Here is a 23,905-nt window from a genome sequence, read left to right on the forward strand (position 1 = left end):
AAGTTCGCAGACGACACGGTGGTGGTGGGGCTGATCTCGGACAACGACGAGAAGGCCTACCGGGAGGAGGTTGAGGTACTGGAACGCTGGTGTAGAGCCATATGGAATCCGCGATCACGGAATCGCGGACGGAATCGCGGAATTGAGCAATAAAAATGGAATCTACTATAAAAAAAAAAAATCTTATTTTTTTTTTTTTTTTTTTTTTTTACTTTTTTTTTTTTTTATGTTGTGGGACTTGTACAGCACTTTGTTCAACTTTGTCAGTGCTGTAAAGTTTAAACCTTTTAAAATCTTAGACAAACAAAACACTTTGCTTTCATGAAATATTGTAAGCCGTCATTTGAGGCTTTATAAAAGCAGCACAATGAACACAAATCTGTCAGTGCCGAGTCCGACCTCATCTTAAATAACAAACAGCATTGCTTGTTGTACAGTAGTTAACAAAGAGAGGCAGAGTTGATTTTGCAAAAATATATAAATTTTTTTTTTTTTTTTTTTAAATCAAATTTTATTTTCTTATTCGAATCCCATGCCCATCGAACGAAGCTTCAAAGTATTTAGACGGCCCTATTAAATGGACTGTTATATCTTATTAAATTGTGGACATTTATTCATTCCCACTTATTAGACACTATTTCTGATGGTAAAATGAGCGTACAAAGCAAAATACAGAATTCTGAAATATTAAAACGGAAAAAACGGAATTTGGAAAAAGATAAAATGGAATTTGGAAAAAAATAAAACGGATTTCATATGGCTCTACGCTGGTGCCAGGACAACAGCCTGCTCCTGAACATTGGTAAAACCAAGGAGCTGATCGTGGATTATAGGAGAGGACAGCAGGAGACGCACACACCACTGATGATTAACGGGGCTACCGTGGACAGGGTGAGCAGCTTTAAGTACCTGGGGGTCCACATCTCAGAGGACCTGACATGGTCAACACACATAGACACAGTAGTAAAGAAGGCGAAACAGCGCCTCTACCACCTGAGACAGTTAAGGAAGTTCAGAGTATCGGGGAAGATACTCCAGTCCTTCTACTCAGGAGCTGTAGATAGCATCCTGACCGGAAACATCACTGCCTGGTATCGAAACAGCACGGCACAGGACAAGAAGGCCCTACAGAGAGTGGTGCGCTCAGCCGAGCGTACCACGGGTATTGCACTACCCCCCCTGCAGGTTCTATACAATAAGAGGTGCAAATCCAGAGCCTGCAGGATAATGAAAGACCCTCACCACCCCAATAACAGCCTGTTTCAGCTGCTGAGGTCAGGCAGACGCCTGCGAACCCCAGCTACTAGGACAGAGCGGCTTAGGCTCAGCTTCTTCCCCCAGGCCATCAGAGCCATGAACAATGAACATTGAGTGCTCAGAACATTGAACTATCCACACACAAGCACACATGAACACACACACGACACGCACGCTGTGCACGCTCACACACGAGCAGCCACTTAACACTTTAACATGAGCGGGCACACACTCATGTCGCACACACGCACACTTATGGCCAAAGGAAAGGACACTTTAAATTAGAATAACAGGAACAGTGTATTGCACTACCAAAGCTAACTAGCATGTCCCATATGCTCTGTAAATAACTATGTACAGATACCGAGATGTCACTCCATGTTACCTGTTACCTGTTTACTGCACAATGTTGTTTTTTAATTTTTTGATTCTATTATATGTTGTACCACTGTATTGCACATCGTTGCGGGCAAGACCACCCGCATTTCATTGTATACCTGTATGCCGTGACAATTAAAACTCTTGACTTGACTTGACTTGAGGTGTGTCTGATTGGCTGCATAATGATGCAGTGTGTCAGTGGCCTTGATTGCGAACAGCTGCGCACAGCGGTCATTATTGTTCCACAGAGGTCCGTTATCGAGTAATATCGGACCTCTGACGAGCACTATTGACCAATCGCAAGCAAGCATTCATTTCGGCTAATGTGAAAACGCCATGTAATAAAAAACGTTATACACTGTTATCTTCATTTTAAGGGTAAATAGGTTGTGCGGCTCCCTGAGCATTTTATTTTGTGGGTGGGGGGAAAGTGGCTCTTTTGATAGTAAAGGTTGCTGACCCCTGGGTTAGGGAGTGGCCGATACCACTTATTCATTACCGTTACCACAACCTTGAATATATACCAATACCCCCCTGAAACAACAACCAAGCTGTTAATAATCCATTTTTATGGATGCACTTTTCTTCAGATTGTCATCTAAAAAACACCATGCTCAATCTATGAAACAAATACTCTACTTTCCTAAAGGAAGAAATAGGGCTGTGCGATATAACGATAACGATAATTATCGCGATATATTTTAATAATAGATATCGGGGGAAAAAAATATCTTTTTTTTTTTTTTCTTGCAACAGGCTCGTTTTAAAACCAGAGACAGTGGACAGACTTGTCTTTCTTGCCTGCAACTTAAAGTAATAGCTTTGCTTGTCCAAATGACAATACTGACCAAATTGAGATTTATTTTTCTCTTGTCCATTTATTTTGTTTGCTTTCTAATTTAAAATACAGTTTGAAACTGTCTGTACACAGTAGGCTATGTGTGTTAGCAGAGCTAGACTCCAGTCCAGTTTACTTATCGATATCGAGTGATATGATAACATTATCATATCGTTATCGCGATATCATTTTTTGCCATATCGCCCAGCCCTCCGAAGAAATACAGACCACACAACATGACTCACAACATGACTCACACAACATGTTTAGACGGAAACGCTCGCGGGTGAATCTGGAAAAATATTTTTTCGGATGTGCCTTTTGTTCATACGGCAACAGCGTTTTTGCGGGGAGAATCCGCAAAAAAGTGAAACCACCTTCCTGGGTGGAAATCCTAGAAACGCTATCATCTGAACAGTCAAACCGCATAAAACTATGACGAAAGGGTTCTCAAGGCTCTCGTTGCGTACTGCTTACATCACAGGCATGCGCCAGTAGCCTAGAAGCGTAAACAAAGCGAACAAGCATGTCTGATTCTATCCACGGAGATCACCACATTGGCAGTACTTTTAAATACACAAGAATCAGTCCAGCGGCTATCACATCTAGTGACTGGAGCCACTGTCTGTGAGTGACTCTGCTTTGGTCCAATCACATTCCCCCACCCACAGTCTGCGAATCAGAGACTGAGTAGGGCGGGTCTTCACAGCAGCTTGGTTGTCTCAACTACCTGAGGCAGTGTAGCAGGGCTCCGTCGTCTCGAGTCGACTACACTTTTACAGCCTCGTCTGCACGAATAATTCCCTCCCAAAACACTAGTCTAAACGCAAAATGAAAAGTGAGACCGCAAGACGACTTCTGCGGTTTCTGTTGAGACTCTCTCCGTCTAAACATGGCCTTAGTCAAACATTTTCACACACAAACATTTTAGCAGCATTTTCTAATGGTCTGCAACATTCAAACATAAAATTTTTGCCACAAGCATCGACATGATATTTCAATGGATCGTTCGGATTATATTTGATATACCTTTTATTACAAAGAAATTCAATATCCGATCCAGTGTTTTAGCGGGTATCGGATTGTCTTATCCCTAATGTTGGTGTAACGTCTCTCTCACTTGACCTCCTTGGGAGTAGTAGCAGCAAGAAATAAGTTGTCGTGCTGGTGTCAGAAATGGAACGGACTCTTCAAGGAGCCACCTTGTTCCTGTGGCGATTATAGTAGAGAAAATGGCAGATAATCACCTTTTGAAATGGACGTTTTGAGTTTGGTGTTGTTTGAAGGAGTGCCTTCATTCCTTGATTCATTATAGTAGTTCCTGATGTGATGACTCCTTTTGAGATTGGAGCGCCTTCATCCCTTAATACCTAACGGTAGTTCCTGATGTGATAACTGACCTTTTCAAGGTACGGTAACCTGTATCTGCGCAACTCAACCAGGCTGATACTTTCTAACATCAAAAAGTTTAATCAGTTTGTCCAGAACATCGCCTACTATTGACTTCTTCCCCATGATGCAACACTGCAGGAATGTTCCCTCTGGCTGTGTGGAATGCAGCAGGAGGCGGCCATAGGGCAGCAGCTATCTCAATGCCTCCTTTTCTTCCTCTGTCAGGGCAAGCCTGTATACTGCAGAGACCTCCGGAGGAATGCTACTGCTCTCTATAGACTGTCTTGTGCCCCCACGCCCCACCAAAGAGTTTTAATATAGGAAAAAGGTCTTTCACCATGACTCAGTTTGTGGCTTCCTGTTTTGTCAAGAAAGACAGTATCATACAGTATACTATGTTCATAATCATATTGAATAATCTTCTATCGAATCTGCCTCTTGATGTCATCAACTTAACGCCCCTCTTTGCTCAGAGTTTGTGGCTTCCGTGAGCTCAAGTTTGATAGCCTTCATGGCATTGTGGGATTGTTTGTTTCACTGTCTGCTAGGGGTGTAACAGTATGTGTGTTGGTCCCACGACGCCACCGTACCGGTGTCACGTTTGGGTCCGTCATTCACACTGACATAGCTTAATGGTGAGAGTATAGTCATTCTGAACCACACTCTAATCCAGAAGCTGGCGATAAAGCACCTAAACACTGTTTTACAACCGCTATTAAGGAACAAGAAGCGGCAAATGCTTTCGCGTTGACTATGGCGAGTGCAAATGAGACACTAGCCACTTTCGTGACTGATGCACGCCAACAAGGTTTGGCCGAGTGAATCCTGCTAAAAGCGGCTTTAGCTGCCTGATGCTGGAAATAAAGCTGTGTTGACTAGTGTTGACCAGTTTATAAAAATGATTTAAAATGTTTATTAGCAACACCAAGCTTTCAAACCCTAACGTTTGTCTGTTCGAAACCCTCGTGCAACTGGGAGTACCTTTGAAATTTCTCTGTGATACATATAACGAACGGTTCGGGTAGGACCAGTTCTTCAGGGTAAATCTAGGTTGGTTTCCCATTGAGGAGCAAGGGACTGTGGATTCACTTTGCCAAACCTTGTTGGCGTGCATCACAGTCACGAAAGGGGCTAATGAGACACAGGAGCTAGAAGACCCGCCTGCTACTTTCAAATCTGTTTTTATTTTTTGTTTTACTATATATTTCGATCTACCCTTTCTTTTATATAGCTTCTCTCTCCTTGTACAGTGTCCTTGAGTCTGAGAAAGGCGCTTTTTCTCTTCAAATTAAATCCATTATTATTATTAAATCAGCTGTGTGGCAAAATCTTGGGTTCGCAGCGGCAATGTAGAGTGAGTGGTGGACTGGACAAAGCCGGTGTGTCGGTGGAAACACATAGAACATGCTAACGCATATAAGACGACATCACCCTGATGTGCCAAATCACAGAAGCCAGCCAGGCAGAAAGAAACGGGACAACAACTACTTATCCCTGCTGCTTTTAAGCCTCTAGATACCAAAGCAGATGAGGCCAAAACCATTACAGAAGCAATTGGCATCTACATTTCAGCAGCTATGCAGCAGCATTTTAATTTGTAAATAAATGAAAGGAAACATAGCCTTATGCATTTGTGATTTGTGTTGCTCTTTTCCTGTTGTGCCCAACTCGTACTGAAATCAAAAGGGTCATGATTAATTTGGAACCTTCTCCCTTTGTCTCTCCACAGTTCGTTGTTGCACTAGAACATACACGCATACACACACAAAGGGTTCGACAGATTTCTCAACTTCCTTCCACTACAGTAACACAACATATGATGTTGAATAATGTGTCCAGTCCTTTATGACTAATTGTGCTCTAGGCCTGTTGTAGATTTGTGAAAATGTGATTGTTGGTTGCAGATCTGCCCAGCAGGCGTAGGCTTTAGTACCGTGCAAATCTTCCCAGTCTACTTTCACTCCTTTCTCTTGCTGTGCTGCAGCCTTTATTCCCATCCTCAAGAAATGATTTATATAGAGATAAAGCTTTGTGACCTTGTTGAGAAAGAACACTTGAGATAAGTGTGGATCATTTATTATTTGCTTACCATTGTAGAGGTAATACTGTTTCCATACATGTGTACAGTAGGGTTGACCTTCGATTATTTTTTTTGAATTCGAAGCTTCGGGCCGAGATTCGATTTTAATTCGAAGCTTCGAAATAAACATTTTCTTTAAAAAAAATATATATATATATTTTGTATTTAAATTTTTTATTTAGATTTTTATGTTGTGGGACTTGTACATCACTTTGTTCAACTTTGTCAGTGCTGTAAAGTTTAAACCTTTTTAAATCTTAGACAAACTAAACACTTTGCTTCCATGAAATATTGTAAGCCGTCATTTGCGGCTTTATAAAAGCAGCACAATGAACACAAATCTGTCAGTGCCGAGTCCGACCTCATCTTAAATAACAAACAGCATTGCTTGTTGTAATTAACAAAGAGAGGCAGAGTTGATTTTACAAAAAATAAATAAAAAGAAAATCTTTTTTTACATAATCGAATTTTATTTTCATATTCGAATCCCATGCCCATCGAACGAAGCTTCAAAGTATTTAAGACAGCCCTAGTGTACAGTATGTATGCATGGGGTATGTGGATTGGTCGGTGTAATATGTGTGTTGTTAGGCATAGGCGATGGGACAATATTATCGCTTACATTTCGTGCACGTGTGGCCAGTGGCCACGATAATGGAGCGAAATTAAATTATGCAACCCCTGTTATGAATCTAAGTCTATAGTCAGTCTCACTCTTTCCCTTTCTCTCTTGCTTCACCGCATTGTTGTAGCCTATCAAATAAGAGGTAAGATTATGTGAGCCTACGTTCTGACTCTGTATATAACGCTACCGCATGCAGCCCAACTTAGTGGGGAAAACTTTGGAAAGATGTTGGCTCATCAGCAATAGAATTCAAATGCACCTAACGTAATAGTCAATGGTGGCGAGACTGTATGAGAGCAGTTGCCAACATTGAGTACATAACGTTGAGTCCGTGCAGTTGAAAAAGCCAAATTGTCATATGACAATGTCCACAGTGATTCATTGCGATGGAAAAGGTACCATCATTTTTTTTATACTTTTTTTATGTACAGTACAAGTTAAATATGAATTACTATTTTTATTTTATTCACAGCCCATCCTCATCTTCTCACCCTCCTTCCTCACTTTTCCTCCCTGGAGCCTAAGAGCCAATGTTACCTCATTAAGCAGATCATCTGATTATAAAAAGTATTATAAATACTGGCCATAATGATATAACTGCAGAACTAAAACAAGAAATATCACAATGTTGGGCTCAGTGGTCGATGGCCCAACCAACCCTAATTGACACATCATTTAGTCCTCCAGGCTCAACCAGTGCGTTGCATCTCTAGGGTAGCTACTCTTCTTGCTGTCTTCTTGTCAGAACTGGTAAGAGGAGGTTTGAGGCGGGGAAAGACGAGAATTCTCAGTTTTAAAAGTGTCACGTCTTCCTGTAATTCAAAAAGACAGGAGCCAACTAAAAGCAAGTTGACTTTTAAGTGAACAGACACAAATCTCCGTAGGCTGCTGCAGCTGAACACAAACATCTCTATACAGGTGTGTAATAATGGGCACAATGGTTGCCAGTAGCCGGCCCAGCTCATCAGCCGAAGCGACAATGTCTTTGAGTGTATATGTTGATATGGGGACGCTTTGTAGCCAGGACAGTGACACATGACATCAAACCTCAAGGATACCTGGTTCATTGTTGTAATTGTTATTGAATAGAATATAACTTTATTTTTCATAGGTCTTTATTAGGGATGCACCGAAATTTCGGCCACCGAAAGTTTTCGGCCGAAAATGGCCAAAAATGCCCTTTCGGCTTTTGGCCGAAAGAGTTTTTTCACCGAAAATATATCACCGAAACAGAAACAACCTGTAACCTAACGCGTGTTGTTGTGATGATGTCATCAAAACGCGGCTTCAGTCATTACATGCTTAACGTGAGCTCTTCAGTCCTGCGTTCTGCAGCCTGTGAAAACTCCTCTTGGGACTCGGGGGAGTCGCGCTGTTTCTATGTAAACTCTGCGCGCAATGCTTTATATCCTTATTTACTATATGCCCGTCGCGGTTAATCACTGAGTGATCTAATATGCATATTCTTCAGAGCGATAGGGTGGGGGGGAGGGGGGGTTGTGTTTCTCACAGTGACGCTGTCTGTCGTTGATAATATAATCTGAAGAGCATTATTATTATTATCATTCTTGAGCATACACGTCGCGCGTCTACTGTGCCAAAGTCAAGAGAGCACATTCATCTGGGGACTAGAAAGGTGCGCTCAGTAGAGCACAGATGTCCACATGTCTTCTCTCTCTCGCTCTCTCTCTCTCTCTCTCTCTCTCTCTCTCTCTCTCTCTCTCTCTCTCTCTCTCTCTCTCTCTCTCTCTCTCTCTCTCTCTCTCTCTCTCTCTCTCTCTCTCTCTCTCTCTCTCTCTCTCTCTCTCTCTCTCTCTCTCTCTCTGATTGATTGAAAACTTTATTAACAGATTGCAGAATGGGTACAATACAGTACAGCTCAATACACACAATTGTTAAGGGGATGCAGACCAGAGAAAGACTTTCGTCTTGTTTACATCAGGGTCCCCCATTTTCAATTCATCAGGACATAATATGACATACATGACATACAGATAGACAGTACTGCTACATCTATACATTTATGACATACCAGATTTGCAAATACAGTACTGTTTGTGATACAAAAAGACCCATAATAGTGATTATTTAAGTTAAGTTTAGCCATAATCATATATTTTTCCATAATCGGGTAGCTGAACAACATTGGTAAAAAAATTATATTCTATGAATCATTTTCGGCATTCGGTTTTCGGCCAACTGTTTTCTATTTTCGGTATCGGTTTCGGCCAAGAATTTCCCATTTGGTGCATCCCTAGTCTTTATTGATAGGTGGCGGTGCACTGTAGGGCTGTCTTAAATACTTCGAAGCTTCGAAGCTTCGTTCGATGGCACAAGCTTCGAACATTAAAAAAAAAATCGAAGTTAAAAAAAAAAAAAAGATTAAAAAAAGATTAAAAAAAAATCAAATGTGTGTGTGAGAACTACCCATCCCAGTTAGGACAGCCGAATCCCGTCCAATCTTTCGCCGTCGACTAAAGACTCACTTCTTCAACCATTATCTGAAATGATTAAAAAGAAGAAAAAAAATCTAACCGTGACTAACCTTACTGTCATGCACTTTTCCTAATAAACTAACCTACACTGTAACACGCAACACTTTGATAAACATTGTTACTCAGCTGATAGAGTTGTACCCTCCTTGCTGTCTTGTCGTACAGAACTTGTAAGTCGCTTTGGATAAAAGCGTCAGCTAAGTGTGTGTGTGTGTGTTGTGTGGTGTGTTGTGTGTGTGTGTGTGTGGGGCCATTGGGCCATTGGGTGGGGTTGGGGGACAAATACACTGGAGGAAAGTAACCCAGCTCAGCACTGCCCAAATTATATCATCACTATTGCCTGTTTGAAGGATATCATCCTCAAATACATATACACCTACATGCCTTGTAGAATTCCACACATAAGAAAGAAAGATACTGGGATGAATAAACAAAATAGGAAATAAAATTTAGATAAGGTGCTACTGAGATGTTTTGGTGAGTTCTTTGTTTTTTTGTGGAAGTTGCCCTTCTTAAAAATGCATGAACATTCACTGATAATTGGTCTGTAGTGGAGTCTACAAGGTCTACATTGCCGGACCATGTAGAATCCGGACCTTGTAGACTGACATAATTCTGTTCATAGTGTAGTCTACACAGGCCATATTTCAAATAATCAAAATCTTACTTCATTCATCTTAAACATTCTTGATTTGGGGGATTGGTAGTTCCCATGAAATCTGAAGTTGTTCAAACGACAACAGCGATCCACCTTGAATTAAATCACACAGCAGAGTGAAACCTTGTTGGCTCAGTCACGAAAGGGGCTACTTAATTAATTAATCCAACCCACTTTATTTATAGAGCACATTTAAAAACAACAAAGTTTATGAAAGTGCTGTACAAGTCCCACAACATAAGATAAAAAAAAAAAAAAATTCTCTCTCTCTCTCGAAGCTTCGAATTAAAATCGAAGCTCGGCCCCGAAGCTTCGATTGCCAAAAAAAGCTTTGAAGGTCAGCCCTAGTGCACTGCATACTGAACATGCACATACTGTGATGTTTCATACTGAACGTGCACATACTGTGATGTGTCATACTGAACGTGCACATACTGTGATGTGTCATACTGAACGTGCACATACTGTGATGTACTTAGTTTCATGTTTGAAAAGCTGTCATTTGGTAGATTGATATTTGTTAAATGTTACTTGTCATGTTCGTTTTTATTGATTTTTGCTACCGGGCAGTCCGGCAGAGGGAGAGGAACAATGGGAGATAGACGGGGGGAAGACCTTCGGCAAAGGTCACCGGATCCGGGAGTCGAACCCGGGCGGCCAATGTTGCACCGTAGTGCTGTACGCGGTGCACCACTCGGGCGCCCCAGATTGATATTTGTTAATGAATCCATCAGCCTTCCGCACAAAGCTCCATTCCAGGTCCAAACAAGGTTGTCTTTCATGGTTTTTAATATGAAATAATATACCACATGTATCCCAGCTGAAGGTTGATCTTGTGAGAGAGAGATTTTTAAAACAGAATTCCAATAATACCATTCATTCAGTGTTTTGACCTCACACATAATGGAATAAAAGGACTTCAGGTGACGCAGCAAATAAGGCGTCCATCTCTGTGGGGAGAGAGTCTCCTTGGCTGTTTGCACAGTCACGCTGTCCTTGTCGAGGGCGCTCTGCTGTGTACTGCCGTCCTCCGCCTGCCTGTGATGTGAGAATGATACTAGGTATTAATGCACAGATACTTTTTTCACTCCGATACCGGCCGATTCTGGACTTTATGTTAGTATCCATTCGTTTTACAGAGCAGACTTAGAACGTTAGGTTTGGACATTTTCTTTGAGATATAATCCATTTTCTCTATTAGAGACATCTTAAAGGGGAACTCCAACATTTTGGGAAATTAGCTTATTTAACATCTTCCCTGGAGTTAGACAAGAAGATACATACCTTTTTTGTCTCTGTGCGTGCATTTATCTTTGGGAACAGATGCTCCGTTAGCATAGCTTAGCTTCATCACTGGAAGTGAGGCAGATCCGGAGCCTTACAGTGCCTTACAGTGTATAGTTTGATTGATTGATTGAAAAGTTTATTAACGGATTGCAGAATACACTGCAAATACAACTCCAAAACGTTCATGTAAACATGTTGTGACCTGTGTATTCACCACGTGGAGAAATAAAAAATAATTGAATTAGACAATTACGTTTTATAAGCAAATATACTCTGAACTATTTTTTTGACCAACCACTACTCTATGAGCGCAGCCAGTGATTTCAACGTGACGCCGTGTGTGTTTACATTCTCGTTCATTCAAAAGATCCAAACCGATTGAAGTTTATGGATACCATGACTTGAAATCCTCTTACCTTGACGATTAAAAGCCTCCAATTTAGAAAACAGTAATCCAATGGCTGGTATTGTTATATACCGGACGCTCTGAGCTAACCGGAGCTAACACAGACCAGGATCGCAAAGCATATAAAATGACTTCCTTTCTGGGGTTGTCAAAATAAAAGTGCAATGTTTATAGCAGTGGAAAACGTTTATTTTGTACATTATCTAACGTTAACACAAACCTAAACTAACTTGTCCGAGTATATTTGCTTATAAAACGTAATTGTCTAATTCAATTATTTTTTATTTCTCCACGTGGTGAATACACAGGTCACAACATGTTTACATGAACGTTTTGGAGTTGTATTTGCAGTGTATTCTGCAATCTGTTAATAAACTTTTCAATCAATCAATCAAACTATACACTGTAAGGCACTGTAAGGCTCCGGATCTGCCTCACTTCCAGTGATGAAGCTAAGCTATGCTAACGGAGCGTCTGTTCCCAAAGCTAAATGCACGCACAGAGACAAAAAAGGTATGTATCTTCTTGTCTAACTCCAGGGAAGATGTTAAATAAGCTAATTTCCTCAAAATGTTGGAGTTCCCCTTTAACATTAGATTAGAGAAGTTTCTGTGTAACTGAAATGGCTTTGCTTTGATTTCTGACATGTACCCGTCAGCCCCAATAACTCAGCTTCCAGTATCTGTATGGATCCCTAGATGAGACACACCAGCCTGTTGTCGCCCTTTCTCCGAGACATTTATATTCCAATAAACATATGTCCAGGATGCATGTGGGTGTGTGCGCCAATTCTCCACTTGCACAATCTGAAAGTAGGCACTTCCGGCTGACTTCCGGTTGCCAATGGTACTTCCTGTCCCATCCAAATACATTGGTTTTAGCTACTTTTCTCCCCTTATTTAAACAACATTGTCGTCACAGAGAGGCAATGAAACGTTTGTATTATTATAGTATAGAATGTATTTAATAAGCAAACGTTTGTCAGCAGGGTTTTTGGGCTGTATTTCATGTAAAAACGTTTACTGTTAGTTTCCTTGCTCAGCCAGCATTTGCCTTCATTAGCTAACAGAAGCTAGTGGTTAAACAGGCCGGATTAGCTTTGAGCTAACTATCTTTCCCGACCCATGTATTCATTCCATTCTAAACATAACGTTAGTTTACAAAACATGACCCGTCTATTACTATATAACGTTGAGGAACAAATTATATAGACGGGTAATGTTTTGAACAACTAACGTTACGTTTAGAATGGAATGCATCGGCAAAGATCATTAGCTCAAAGCTATTCCGGTCAGTTTATCAACTTCCTGTCATTTAGAAATATGATTTTATAGTGAGAATTATTACCAAAACGTCCGGAAAAACCTCACAGGAGCATTATAGACTGTCATACAAATGTACAAATGCTATAAGGTGGCAAGAAATGCACTATAAACAATACTTTGGGTCTGGAAAGATGGTTAGCTCAAAGCTAATCCGGAAGGGCAGCTAACAGTAGCTACTGTCTAACTGTGATGCATTCGACAGACAGACCGGCCCAGGCAGTTCAGCGTCGCGGAGCATTTAGCCTGCTGGCTACCTAGCTCCACTTCAACCAGCATCAGGAGCTCCAGCAGCTTGTCGATGTGCTAATAGCCTCAGCAACCTAACGTTAGCTGGCTCCAGCAGATCGACAAGCTGCTGGAGCCAGCTACCGTTAGCTGCTGGCTACCTAGCTCCACTTCAACCAGCATCGGGAGCTCCAGCAGCTTGTCGATGTGCTAATAGCCTCAGCAAGCTAACGTTAGCTGGCTCCAGCAGCTTGTCGATCTGCTGGAGCCAGCTAACGTTAGGTTGGCTCCAGCAGCTTGTCGATCTGCTGGAGCCAGCTAACGTTAGGTTGCTGAGGCTATTAGCACATCGACAAGCTGCTGGAGCTCCCGATGCTGGTTGAAGTGGAGCTAGGTAGCCAGCAGGCTAAATGCTCCGCGACGCTGAACTGCCTGGGCCGGTCTGTCTGTCGAATGCATCACAGTTAGACAGTAGCTACTGTACAATTTGTACATTTGTATGACAGTCTATAATGCTCCCGTGAGGTTTTTCCGGACGTTTTGGTAATGATTTTCACTATAAAATCATATTTCTAAATGACAGGAAGTTGATAAACTGACCGGAATAGCTTTGAGCTAACGATCTTTGCCGATGCATTCCATTCTAAACGTAACGTTAGTTGTTCAAAACATTACCCGTCTATATAATTTGTTCCTCAACGTTATATAGACGGGTCATGTTTTGTAAACTAACGTTATGTTTAGAATGGAATGAATACATGGGTCGGGAAAGATAGTTAGCTCAAAGCTAATCCGGAAGGGCAGCTAACAGTAGCTACTGTCTAACTGTGATGCATTTTCTGTTTGCAGTCCAATGTTCACCAAAACACACACTTATAATTTGTTCCTCAACGTTATATAGACAGGTCATGTTTTGTAAACTAACGTTATGTTTAGAATGGAATGAATACATGGGTCGGGAAAGATAGTTAGCTCAAAGCTAATCCGGCCTGTTTAACCACTAGCTTCTGTTAGCTAATGAAGGCAAATGCTGGCTGAGCAAGGAAACTAACAGTAAACGTTTTTACATGAAATACAGCCCAAAAACCCTGCTGACAAACGTTTGCTTATTAAATACATTCTATACTATAATAATACAAACGTTTCATTGCCTCTCTGTGACGACAAAGTTGTTTAAATAAGGGGAGAAAAGTAGCTAAAACCAATGTATTTGGATGGGACAGGAAGTACCATTGGCAACCGGAAGTCAGCCGGAAGTGCCTACTTTCAGATTGTGCAAGTGGAGAATTAGTGGTTGGAACGATATTGGCCGGTTAAAAAAAATAAAAATAATCTGTTTTTTTTTTATCCACTTTTTCTCCCATTTTTCTATATTTTTCTCCCATCCCAATTTCGTATCATCCAATTCAACCCTCCCCTGTCACTAACGCTGTTTCTTGCCTCCCACAAGCCGGCTGCAATGTGGACTAAGTCATACATAGCACAAGTCCCCTCCGGTACTTGAGGTAACAGCAGTCGCATCTTTTCACCTGCGCAGCTCGATCTCTCAGTGGCGAGGAGTAACGCGTGGGAGGCTCACACTGCCCCCGACACTTCCTGATTCTACTGCGCAGGCGCACCAACCGACCTGTAGGAGTTGCTGTCCACAACGCCCGATCCCCACCCATCAGTTTCCCACCCCCTAATACGGCCAATGTGTATTAGTACGGACGACCAGCTAAACTGAAAGCAAATGTGGAGCGCTGGGCTCGAACAGGCGAGCCCAGCGTCTCCAGATTTCGTGGCGAGCGCCTTGCCCACTACGCCACGTAGCCGCCCTTTTAATAAAAATAATCTGTATCGATCATTACAATCTTTCACAGTTCTCAATTTTAATGCTAGACCAAAAATTATCATTTTGAAACTAGAGATCCATTGATACTAGGGATGCTCGATATTGGCTTTTTTACCGATAACGATATACCGATATTGTCCAATATATAATAATATCGGTAGGCCGATAATATCGGACATCATTTCTATAGAAATGTAATTTTTTTTTTTTTTATCTTTTTTTGAAAACCGATACAGATATTTTCCGATATCACATTTTAATGCCGATATCGTCCGATAATATCGGTAGGCCGATACTATCTATCGGACATCCCTAATTGATACCAATAACTTGATGCTTGCTTACCAGTAAAGGGGCTAAACATGGCTCCAGATTTCACCAATATTAGAAAAAATATTACAATATTTGAATGTGTTGTCTGGCAAAATGTAAGCTAACGCCATGATTATTCAGGATACTATTAGAAAGTGCAAATATACATTTGTTGCATTTTATGATCAGCAATATATCGGCCGTTGGAAAAACCCATATCGACCACTAGTCCCAACCTGCAACCCCCCCCCCTCTCTCAGCCCCAGTGTTGGTGGCGTGGCCGTGCATGTGCGCCTCACAGCAGCAGTGCAGTGATCTGCTGTGCTGTCGTGCTCTTCCCCCGCGGTACGGCGGGTGCGCACTGTGAGATGATGTCACAAATCCTCTACCGGGGCCAGGGCTTTCTAATTACACCTGCTCGCACAATATTAACCATCTGTTAACTACTCTCCCTCTGTTAGGATAACGACGTCACGGGACTGATCATAAACACCCTTCTGCGTTTATGAATTTATATAGATAGTACACAGTGTCATGTTTTGTTGTATGTTGTATATTTAATAAAGCACCTGAGGACCTGGGACGTAGATCCTCCTTCTTAGTTTTGTTTGTTTATCAACCCTGTTGTTGAGCTCCTCTACAGACTGACATGTCCTGTTCTCACTTTATTCTTTCCACTAAAATGCCTCAATATGTAGCTGCAGCTGCTGCTGTGTGTACATGTTCCACTGGCTTAACCTGACCTCTCTCTCTCTCTCTCTCTCTCTCTCTCTCTCTCTCTCTCTCTCTCTCTCTCTCTCTCTCTCTCTCTCTACAGAGGACAGACCCTCAGCTCCTGGCCCAGTTCTACTATGCCGACGAGGAGTTGAACCAGGTGGCCACGGAGCTGGACAGTCTGGACGGCAGGAAGGACCCTCAGAGGTGCACCCTGCTGGTCAACCAGTTCCGCTCCTGTCAGGTCAGAGGCCACCATAAACTACTCACTGGGTCATTGAGACTGTAGGGCTCTCTGGACTAAGGATGTTCTCTTAACACTTTACTGTATGCAGGCACAGTAATCATATCGAGGAACTGTTGACTAACCGCCAATTACACACATCTCAGACCTGTAGGGAAGTGGCTTCTACTTCTACAATGACACATTGAGTGACAATCTGTTTCACTCTCAAATCTCCATTGTCCACCTGCTCATCTCTAATTCCAAATCCAGTGAAATCGTTAACACATCGTTCCTCGTAAGTTCCCAGGATTCCTAGGATTAGTATGATTTTCTTGACCTACCAGCAGCAAATAATTCTATGTAGTTGCCAAATCTGTCAAATAGCTTTTGCCAATGAATGTTGTCGTGCAAATTACCTCCACAATACATATTTGTGAATATGTGGATGCCAGAGAGGTGTGAATATCTTTCCAGTAAGAAATTTAAATAAAAGAAACGCACACCCAAATGGGTACCTGGCAAGTGTATGAGTATGTCGACATGGTTTATTATTTAGCTTTATTTTCTTTATTTTCTGTATAATTTATTTAATTTATTTTTCTCTTTTGGGGTGTTGTCACTGTAGTCTTGATGTTTGTGGTCTATGGGTGTGTGTTGTCTTTCAAGACCGACCCGTGTTGATTTAAATGTCACATGTCAATACTTTTTGTTGTCTTGATGTCCTGTCAAAAAGAAAAAAATTATAAAAAAGAAAACGCACACCCAAAAAGGTGCAGGTTTGTAAGACTAGAAAAAAAGAATGTGAAGACGGCACACTTCTTTCTTGCAGTTACATTTGTATTGTACTATGTTAGTATCACCAACCGGTTTCGGCTTCCGTCTTCATCAGGGTGTAAACTCAGGCCCTGTTTAGACGGAAACGCTAGCAGGTGAATCCGCAAAAATGTGCCTTTTGTTTATACGGCAACAGCGTTTTTACGGGGTGAAACCGCAAAAAAGTGAGACCACCTTCCAGGGTGGAATTCCTAGAAACGATAAACCTTCACGCTCTCATCTAAACTGTCAAACCGCATAAAACAATGACGAAAGGGTTGTCAAGGCTCTCGTCGCGCGTACTGCTTACATCACAGGCATGCGCCAGTAGCCTAGAAGCGTAAACAAAGCATGTCTGATTCTATCCATGGCGATCACATGAAGGCTATATTGGCAGTACTTTTAAATACACAAGAATCTGTCCCGCGGCTATCGCAACTATTAGTGACTGGACCCACTGTCTGTGAGTGACTCTGCTTTGGTCCAATCACATTCCCCCACCCACAGTCTGCGAATCAGAGGCAGAGTAGGGCGGGTTTTCACAGCACGTCATGTGACATATGCGCCAATCGTGTGACAGCGGGGCTCCGTCGTCTCGAGTCGTTACAGCCTCGTATGCACGCAGAATTCCATCCCAAAACGCTAGTCTAAACGCAAAATTAAAAGTGAGACCACAAGACGACTTTTGCTGTTTCTGTTCAGACTCTCTCCGTCTAAACGTAGCCTGTCAAGGCAGCGTAGATAATATTCACAGACACCTGTGTGCAATTAACATTCAGCACATGTCCAATCAGGAGCCGCAAAAGACATTCCAGTCCAGCTACCTGCCTACCTAACAATGTGCCATATCAACTACATGTCAACAGTAAACCATTACAATAGGTATGTTGCAGTTGACAGCAGTTGCAGTTAGACAGTTGCTACGGCATTCCGAGAGGATCACTCTGGTTGACTGTGTGTTTTTGGGTTAAAAGATGGTCTGGAAGTAGGGCTGGACCGGACGGTATGGTCTAAAATTTATATCACGGTATAATTTGAAGCATAGACGGTAACGGTATATATCGCGGTATATTAATTTATCTTAAAATGGCTAACGTTAGCCCGTTGCTGCGCTAAAGCAAGTCTCCTCTCAGCCTCCTTAGCCAAATTGAAATGCCCAAACTATATGACAAGGTCCGTGAGCAAGTGGAGAAAAACTCAGTACAATTAAACACTATGCAACGACCACTGCAAACGTTGAGTGAATCGTCAAGTAACGTTAACGTCATTGCTTCTGCTGTGACTAGCTGCTCTAGTCTACCGGTCACAAGGTATGAAGGTATAATCAAAATCCATACCGTAGCGCAAATTCATACTGTTTATACCATATACCGTTTATACCGTCCACCCCTATCTGTCTTGTTGTGTGAAGAGAAAATTTCATGAAAAACTCCTACCCTTTTTTCTTCATGCTTTCCTCTGTTTTTGAAGATTTGTTTGCGCTTTAAGTGTTCTTTCTAAGATGACGACTGGCATCCGTAACTCCCCGCCCACTTCACATTCTTCATATACTTCCTATGTATACAAGGAAACATGGACATCTTAGGAGGTAAATGACACCCCTGCTGGTGCATGGTATTATGCAAGGCATGCACATGCCTCGATTCTTTTTAATTAATTTCCGGCATGAGGATGATTGAACCATTGACATTTAACTGTGCCGTTGTACCGAGGGTGATTGAACCATTGGCATTTAACTGTGCCGTTGCACTGAGCACAAGATCCACATTACTAGTTTCCATCATGTAGTGGAGCAAGTACTTTTGAGCAGAGAATGCTGGAGACATATACTCTAAGCGAACCAATTGTTCCCATAAATGACATCCCCTACTTTTGGAGGATTAGCGTAGATGTGTTTTATTTTTTTCATCTGCTGCTTGAAAAAAACGAAAACGTCCACACTAAATCCTCCCAAAAGTAGATTTCAAAACGGGGATGTCATTTAGGGCAACAATTGGTTCGCTCAAGAGTGGCTGAGCACAATACGATGCAAAACCCCTGTAGCAACACCACGCTGTAGCAAACCGGCATGTTGGATCTCTTATTTAAACACACTTGCACCATCTGGCTTGTATATTTCATTTGATCTTAGACCGTTCTTATGATCTAAAGTAAACAATGAATCCTCCAGTTTATTTCTCATTCCTTTAGAAATTCCTGTGTATATACACATGTTAATAGATGTGATATGAAGAGGTCATGATGATGTACTGGACTATGAAAATAATGGATCTAAAAAATTTATTTAACACTTTGAGTGCCAACAACGAGAATTCTCGTTATTTCATGCCAACCGTTCAGTGCCAACGACGAGAAATCTCGTTATTAATCGTTATTTTTTTATTCGCGATTTCCATTCATTTTTCATCAATCTAGCCTCACGTTACCACTGGGACTCTCTCTTGAGCTCGAACAGGGAAAATACCGCCCCTATCGTCTCCCGGATGGTAATGCACCCTTTGGATTGGACTGAATGAAAACGCATGGGGAAAAGAAAATCCGGAATCCACATTTGACTTGTCAGGCATGTAATCCGAGCCGATTGCAGTCTTTGTGGTCCCTCAGAACAGCGTGGAATATGTGTTTCAAGCACCCAGCATTGGATCAATAAACGCGATCGATATTTGGAATGGCGATCAGGAATTGGAATAATCTTTTTGGAGAACATCTGATCTGAGGTAAGGAATCTATTTTACCAGTCTGGGGTAATCAAGCTTTTTTCACAGATATCAACGTGTCCCCTGTGTGTGTGTGTGTGCGCTGATCAGGAAATAAGATAATCGATTTTTCAGCCCGCTTAGTGTGCATAAGTACACATATACTATTGATAATCTAGCGTTTATTTGAAAACGATTCATAAATAGGCCGAAAAATGACAACGTTTTTTGTGTATTCCAGTAAAGGGCGATTCCTGCAGAATCAAAAAAATATTCTGGAAATTTCCAAAAACGAGCGTTTTTCAAAATGGATCAAACGGAAATGTACCGATGAAAAAAACAATCTGTTTCGACAATGTTGACGGCAAGCAAGTCATTGATAAGCGACGGGCGTATTAGACACATAGCCATAATTTAAGATATAGTTTATGTGTTCGCAAATGTGCTCGCCCTCTCATTGAATAGAGCATTGGCACTCAAGCGCTAAATCGTGCACCCCCTGCTGGCACTCGAAGTGTTAATATCCATCTTTGGCTGTTTTTCGTGATTCATTAACTCAATCAGCGCCAGAGGGTGGTTAATGTGTGGTTAAAAGGCCAGCATTCTAAAGTATAGGAATACGTGGCAGTGTTTGCAGGGCTATAACTATATTATATATTATAGCTATGGATACAATACTATTGCCCATTTGACATCGAGTATCTATCGTTCAATATGTGGAAAAAAATTAATTCGTCCATACATTCCCGTTAATATATACCGGTAATTATGGTTTTAGAGCGGTCTAGGGTAATTCATGGGAGGCTGGTAATAGCCCCCAACGTGTATTATATTAAATGCATTGGTGTTCCGTCCCTACACATGCTACAATTATAAAATCAAATGCATATGATGGGTATTATGTTCCATCATGAATGCATGAAAGGGTGGGGGGGGGGGGGGGGGTAGTTTTTTGATGCTTTGATCGTCACCAACGGAATACGTTATGGACTAGCGTTACACACATACGCTCGGATCGCAATGAAGGCATGCTTTGATCAACGCAAGATTGGTATCATATAGCCCTTACCTTGACTAGGATGTGCCCCAAAAAGAATATTCCAATTATCTGATCGCGAGTCCCAGTATTGGTGTTGATCGTGTCGCCAACATAATCCGCCATACATCATCCATCTGGAGCATTTGACGCTCCTCAAGCCGATCGGGACAACCGCTCCCCTTGCCCGACATGGAAAAGTCCGCCCGGACCCATATAATCGACGCACAGCCCAAGATACAGAGTTTTAAAGGGTGCTCGATACCGCCGCCTGGTAGGATGCGGCCGGTATTGCAATTTTGGGATCTCAGACTAATTCCCTATGATAACACCAGGCTCCCTGGATGGATAATGAATGGAAATATCGAATAAAAGAAATAACAATGAAAACCCAAGTTTTCTCGGGTTTGGTGCTCAAGCGTCAGCGAGTTAACCCGACTTTATTCGGGTATGGCGTCCATCGAGTTAAGATGTTTATTTTGACAGTCTGAGTTTACACCGTGATGAAGGCAGAGGTCGACACATGTTGGTGATACTAACGCAGAGAGAAGAAGTGTGTGTGGTTTTTCAAAAAATCATGAAAACCTATTCCTTAACCACTGATCAGGTGATTCATTGATTGAGAAGGGCCCTATTTTACTTCTAATCTAAAAATCTATTTGATCAAATATTATCTTACTCTGTTATTATAGCATGCTCAGAAGTAGTCCCTCATGTCAACTTAAGTGACTGACTAAAACCGGTTCAGAATTACATTAAAGGTCAGGTTTGACTAGAATCTGGTTCAGGAATTCCTGTTTGTTTTGACATTCATTGCACGTCGTCGCGTATCTTATTACCTAATTTGGACCGCAGTTTGACCTGGAAGTAGGTGGGGTCAAGGTAGTGTCACTAGCACGTTGCTAAATGTTGATTGGCCACATCAAGCAGATTGGCTCTGATAAGGTGGTGAGATAAGGAGACTTTTATAGGAAGCGAGTCAATCGACCAGCAGATGTAGTTATAGATGTAGCTATGTAGTAAGTTAGTAAATGGATACATTAGCAACTTATTTGGAAGACGCACTTCAGAGCCACTGTTGTTAGGTAATGAGAAATCGAAGGGTATTAAGTGGCACCCCAAAAATAAAATCCTCAGGATGGGAGAATTGTGGGAAATCCCAAGTTTCCCTCACTGCAATTGTTCTGAGCCATCAGTCAACAAACTGCAGAGTGGAGTGCAGTAAAAGATGCTGAGTTAGAGGCTTCTGGAATTGAACATGCGGCTGCTGTTGTTGTTTTTGTTTGCGGAGGCGTAGCGTGCAATTCCAGGTCGTTCTCTGGTCGGGGCGAGGAGCTGACTGGGATGAGGGGCTGTGTGGATGAGTGATGGCTGCCGCGCTGCGTGACACGCTGGGAGCGCCGGTTGGGGTGGAGGTCACGAGTGGACCCGGTGGGCCTCGACCCCCCCCCCCCCCCCCCCCCCCCCACTGCCTGGGCCCACAGGGGAGGGTCGATTTAATAAGGTCATCACTTGATCCCCAACTGCTTCATTCTACCTCCTCTCTTCTTCCACGCTCTCGCTCTCTCTTCCCAAGCTGTCTTTCCCCTTCATCCTTCCAAACTCTTCCAAATGTTTCTTCTTTGTTTTGCTTTTCTTTTTTGTTCACTCACTCCCTCCACCTCCTCCCTCCCCTTTCTCCCTGCTGAGTTTTCGTATTTGCGTCATTATCGCCTCAAATTGACCAAGCTGTGAAGTGCTGTGTTGGTTTTGCGCTTATAAGGTCGTGCTTCGCAACCCCCCCGCCCAGTCTTTCAGCTGACGACAGAGCTTTTTCAACGATTGCAAATTAACCACTTTTGTTGTGGGGGGGCACCATCCACACATCTCTCCCTTTAGGACAGTAAGTGTGCCGTGGAGAGGCTGCTGCAGCTTCTCCCCGTCGTTATTTCACTCACCTGGCTGGATTTAGGTGAACGCTGAACTTTTATTTAGCAGTTTCCCCCCCAAGTTGCATTTAAATAGTGTGGAAAGAGTGTAGTGTGATTTTTGGGAAGAAAAATCACAGATAATTTTTTTTACTGATTGGTATCAGACTATCAGGTATATTAAGCCTAATCCGAATTCTGAGCCTTTTTGGTTCAGAAATAAATGAAAACCATTAAGGGAAAGGTGTGATGCAGGCGAGGCATCTGTCTCCCTCCTCCATTTAGGCAGTGGAAGGGGAGGTTATGCCACACACGCACGCACGCACGCACGCACGCACACACACACACACACACACACACACACACACACACACACACACACACACACACACACACACACACACACACACACACACACACACACACACACACACATACACAGATACAGAGTCAAAAGGGAGAGATGGAAAGCAGAGAAGCACGGAATCAGCTGTGTTTGGGTACATACTACATGCATTACGTGCGTGCGTTCATTCTTGCCTGTTATACGAGGGGATTGTCCGCCAGTAATCTTTGTGGTTTCTTATGAGCTGATGAAGCCAAAACTGGACTTGAGAGATTCAGGCTATGCCTACCTGTAGTTTTCACATTAAGCTAAAATCACTTTTGGTTGGTAAAAACAGGTACAATGTGTTTAACTAAATGAATCCAGAAAAAATAACTGAATTTGAGAATAAAACTCCCCAAAATAAAATTTGAGAAAAGATCAAACCTCACGAGGCCCTACCTACATTGGATTGGGTTTAATAACTTGGCCTTTAAGTGTGCAGCTGTATTATCTCCTTTCAAATCCTCCAGCTGAGCCTTATTTTCTGGGAAAGCTCGACAAACGCTCGGTGCTGCCACCACTGGTCGCCAATAAAACACATTCGTATCACTGTTAACCTGTCAGGTCAAGGTGCTGATCTTATTGGCGACCAGTGGTGGTGGCAGCACCGAGCATTCGTGACTAGAGGATTTAAAAGGAGACTTCGGAGAGAAAAGGGTATTGTATTATATTTCAGCAGCGGCTCGTGTTTTCACCCCATCAGCCTTTGTCGAGACTCTGGGCTTTCTGTTGATCCCTTCGAAAACATAATGCAAACTTGCAATAATTAGTTATGGGAAACAGTCACTTTTCATGTATCTTTATAGCTCCAAACTGTATTTCTAGGACTCCAATTTTCTAGTTTATTTATTCTGTTACACCAATATAAACATTTGCACTTTTCTGAAATTCTAATTTCCCTCTCACTCTCTCAACTTCATACTGCACAGTGTAAGCAGCTTGTTTGTTACCTGCATGCTTCAACAATGCCCCACAGAATAATGGTGTAAAGCCGTTCACTTGAACCTGCC

At 42.2% G+C, this 23,905-nt stretch overlaps 1 protein-coding gene across 3 annotated transcripts in view; it reads left to right on the forward strand.

Moving 5' to 3' along the window:
• The window catches only part of zfyve28 (zinc finger, FYVE domain containing 28), an 81,858-nt gene that overhangs the window by 24,467 nt on the left and 33,486 nt on the right, over nt 1-23,905 (forward strand). For 2 of the 3 annotated variants that reach the window (XM_084309507.1, XM_084309508.1), the window contains exon 2: nt 15,933-16,073. In XM_084309507.1, the coding sequence (XP_084165633.1) occupies nt 15,933-16,073 (141 nt within the window). Of the gene's footprint in view, nt 1-15,932; nt 16,074-23,905 lie in introns of those variants that run through there. The other variant, XM_084309509.1, reaches the window with a different exon arrangement.

The sequence above is a fragment of the Notolepis coatsorum genome (assembly GCF_963971535.1).
Source record: "Notolepis coatsorum genome assembly, chromosome: 3".
NCBI lineage: Eukaryota > Metazoa > Chordata > Actinopteri > Aulopiformes > Paralepididae > Notolepis > Notolepis coatsorum.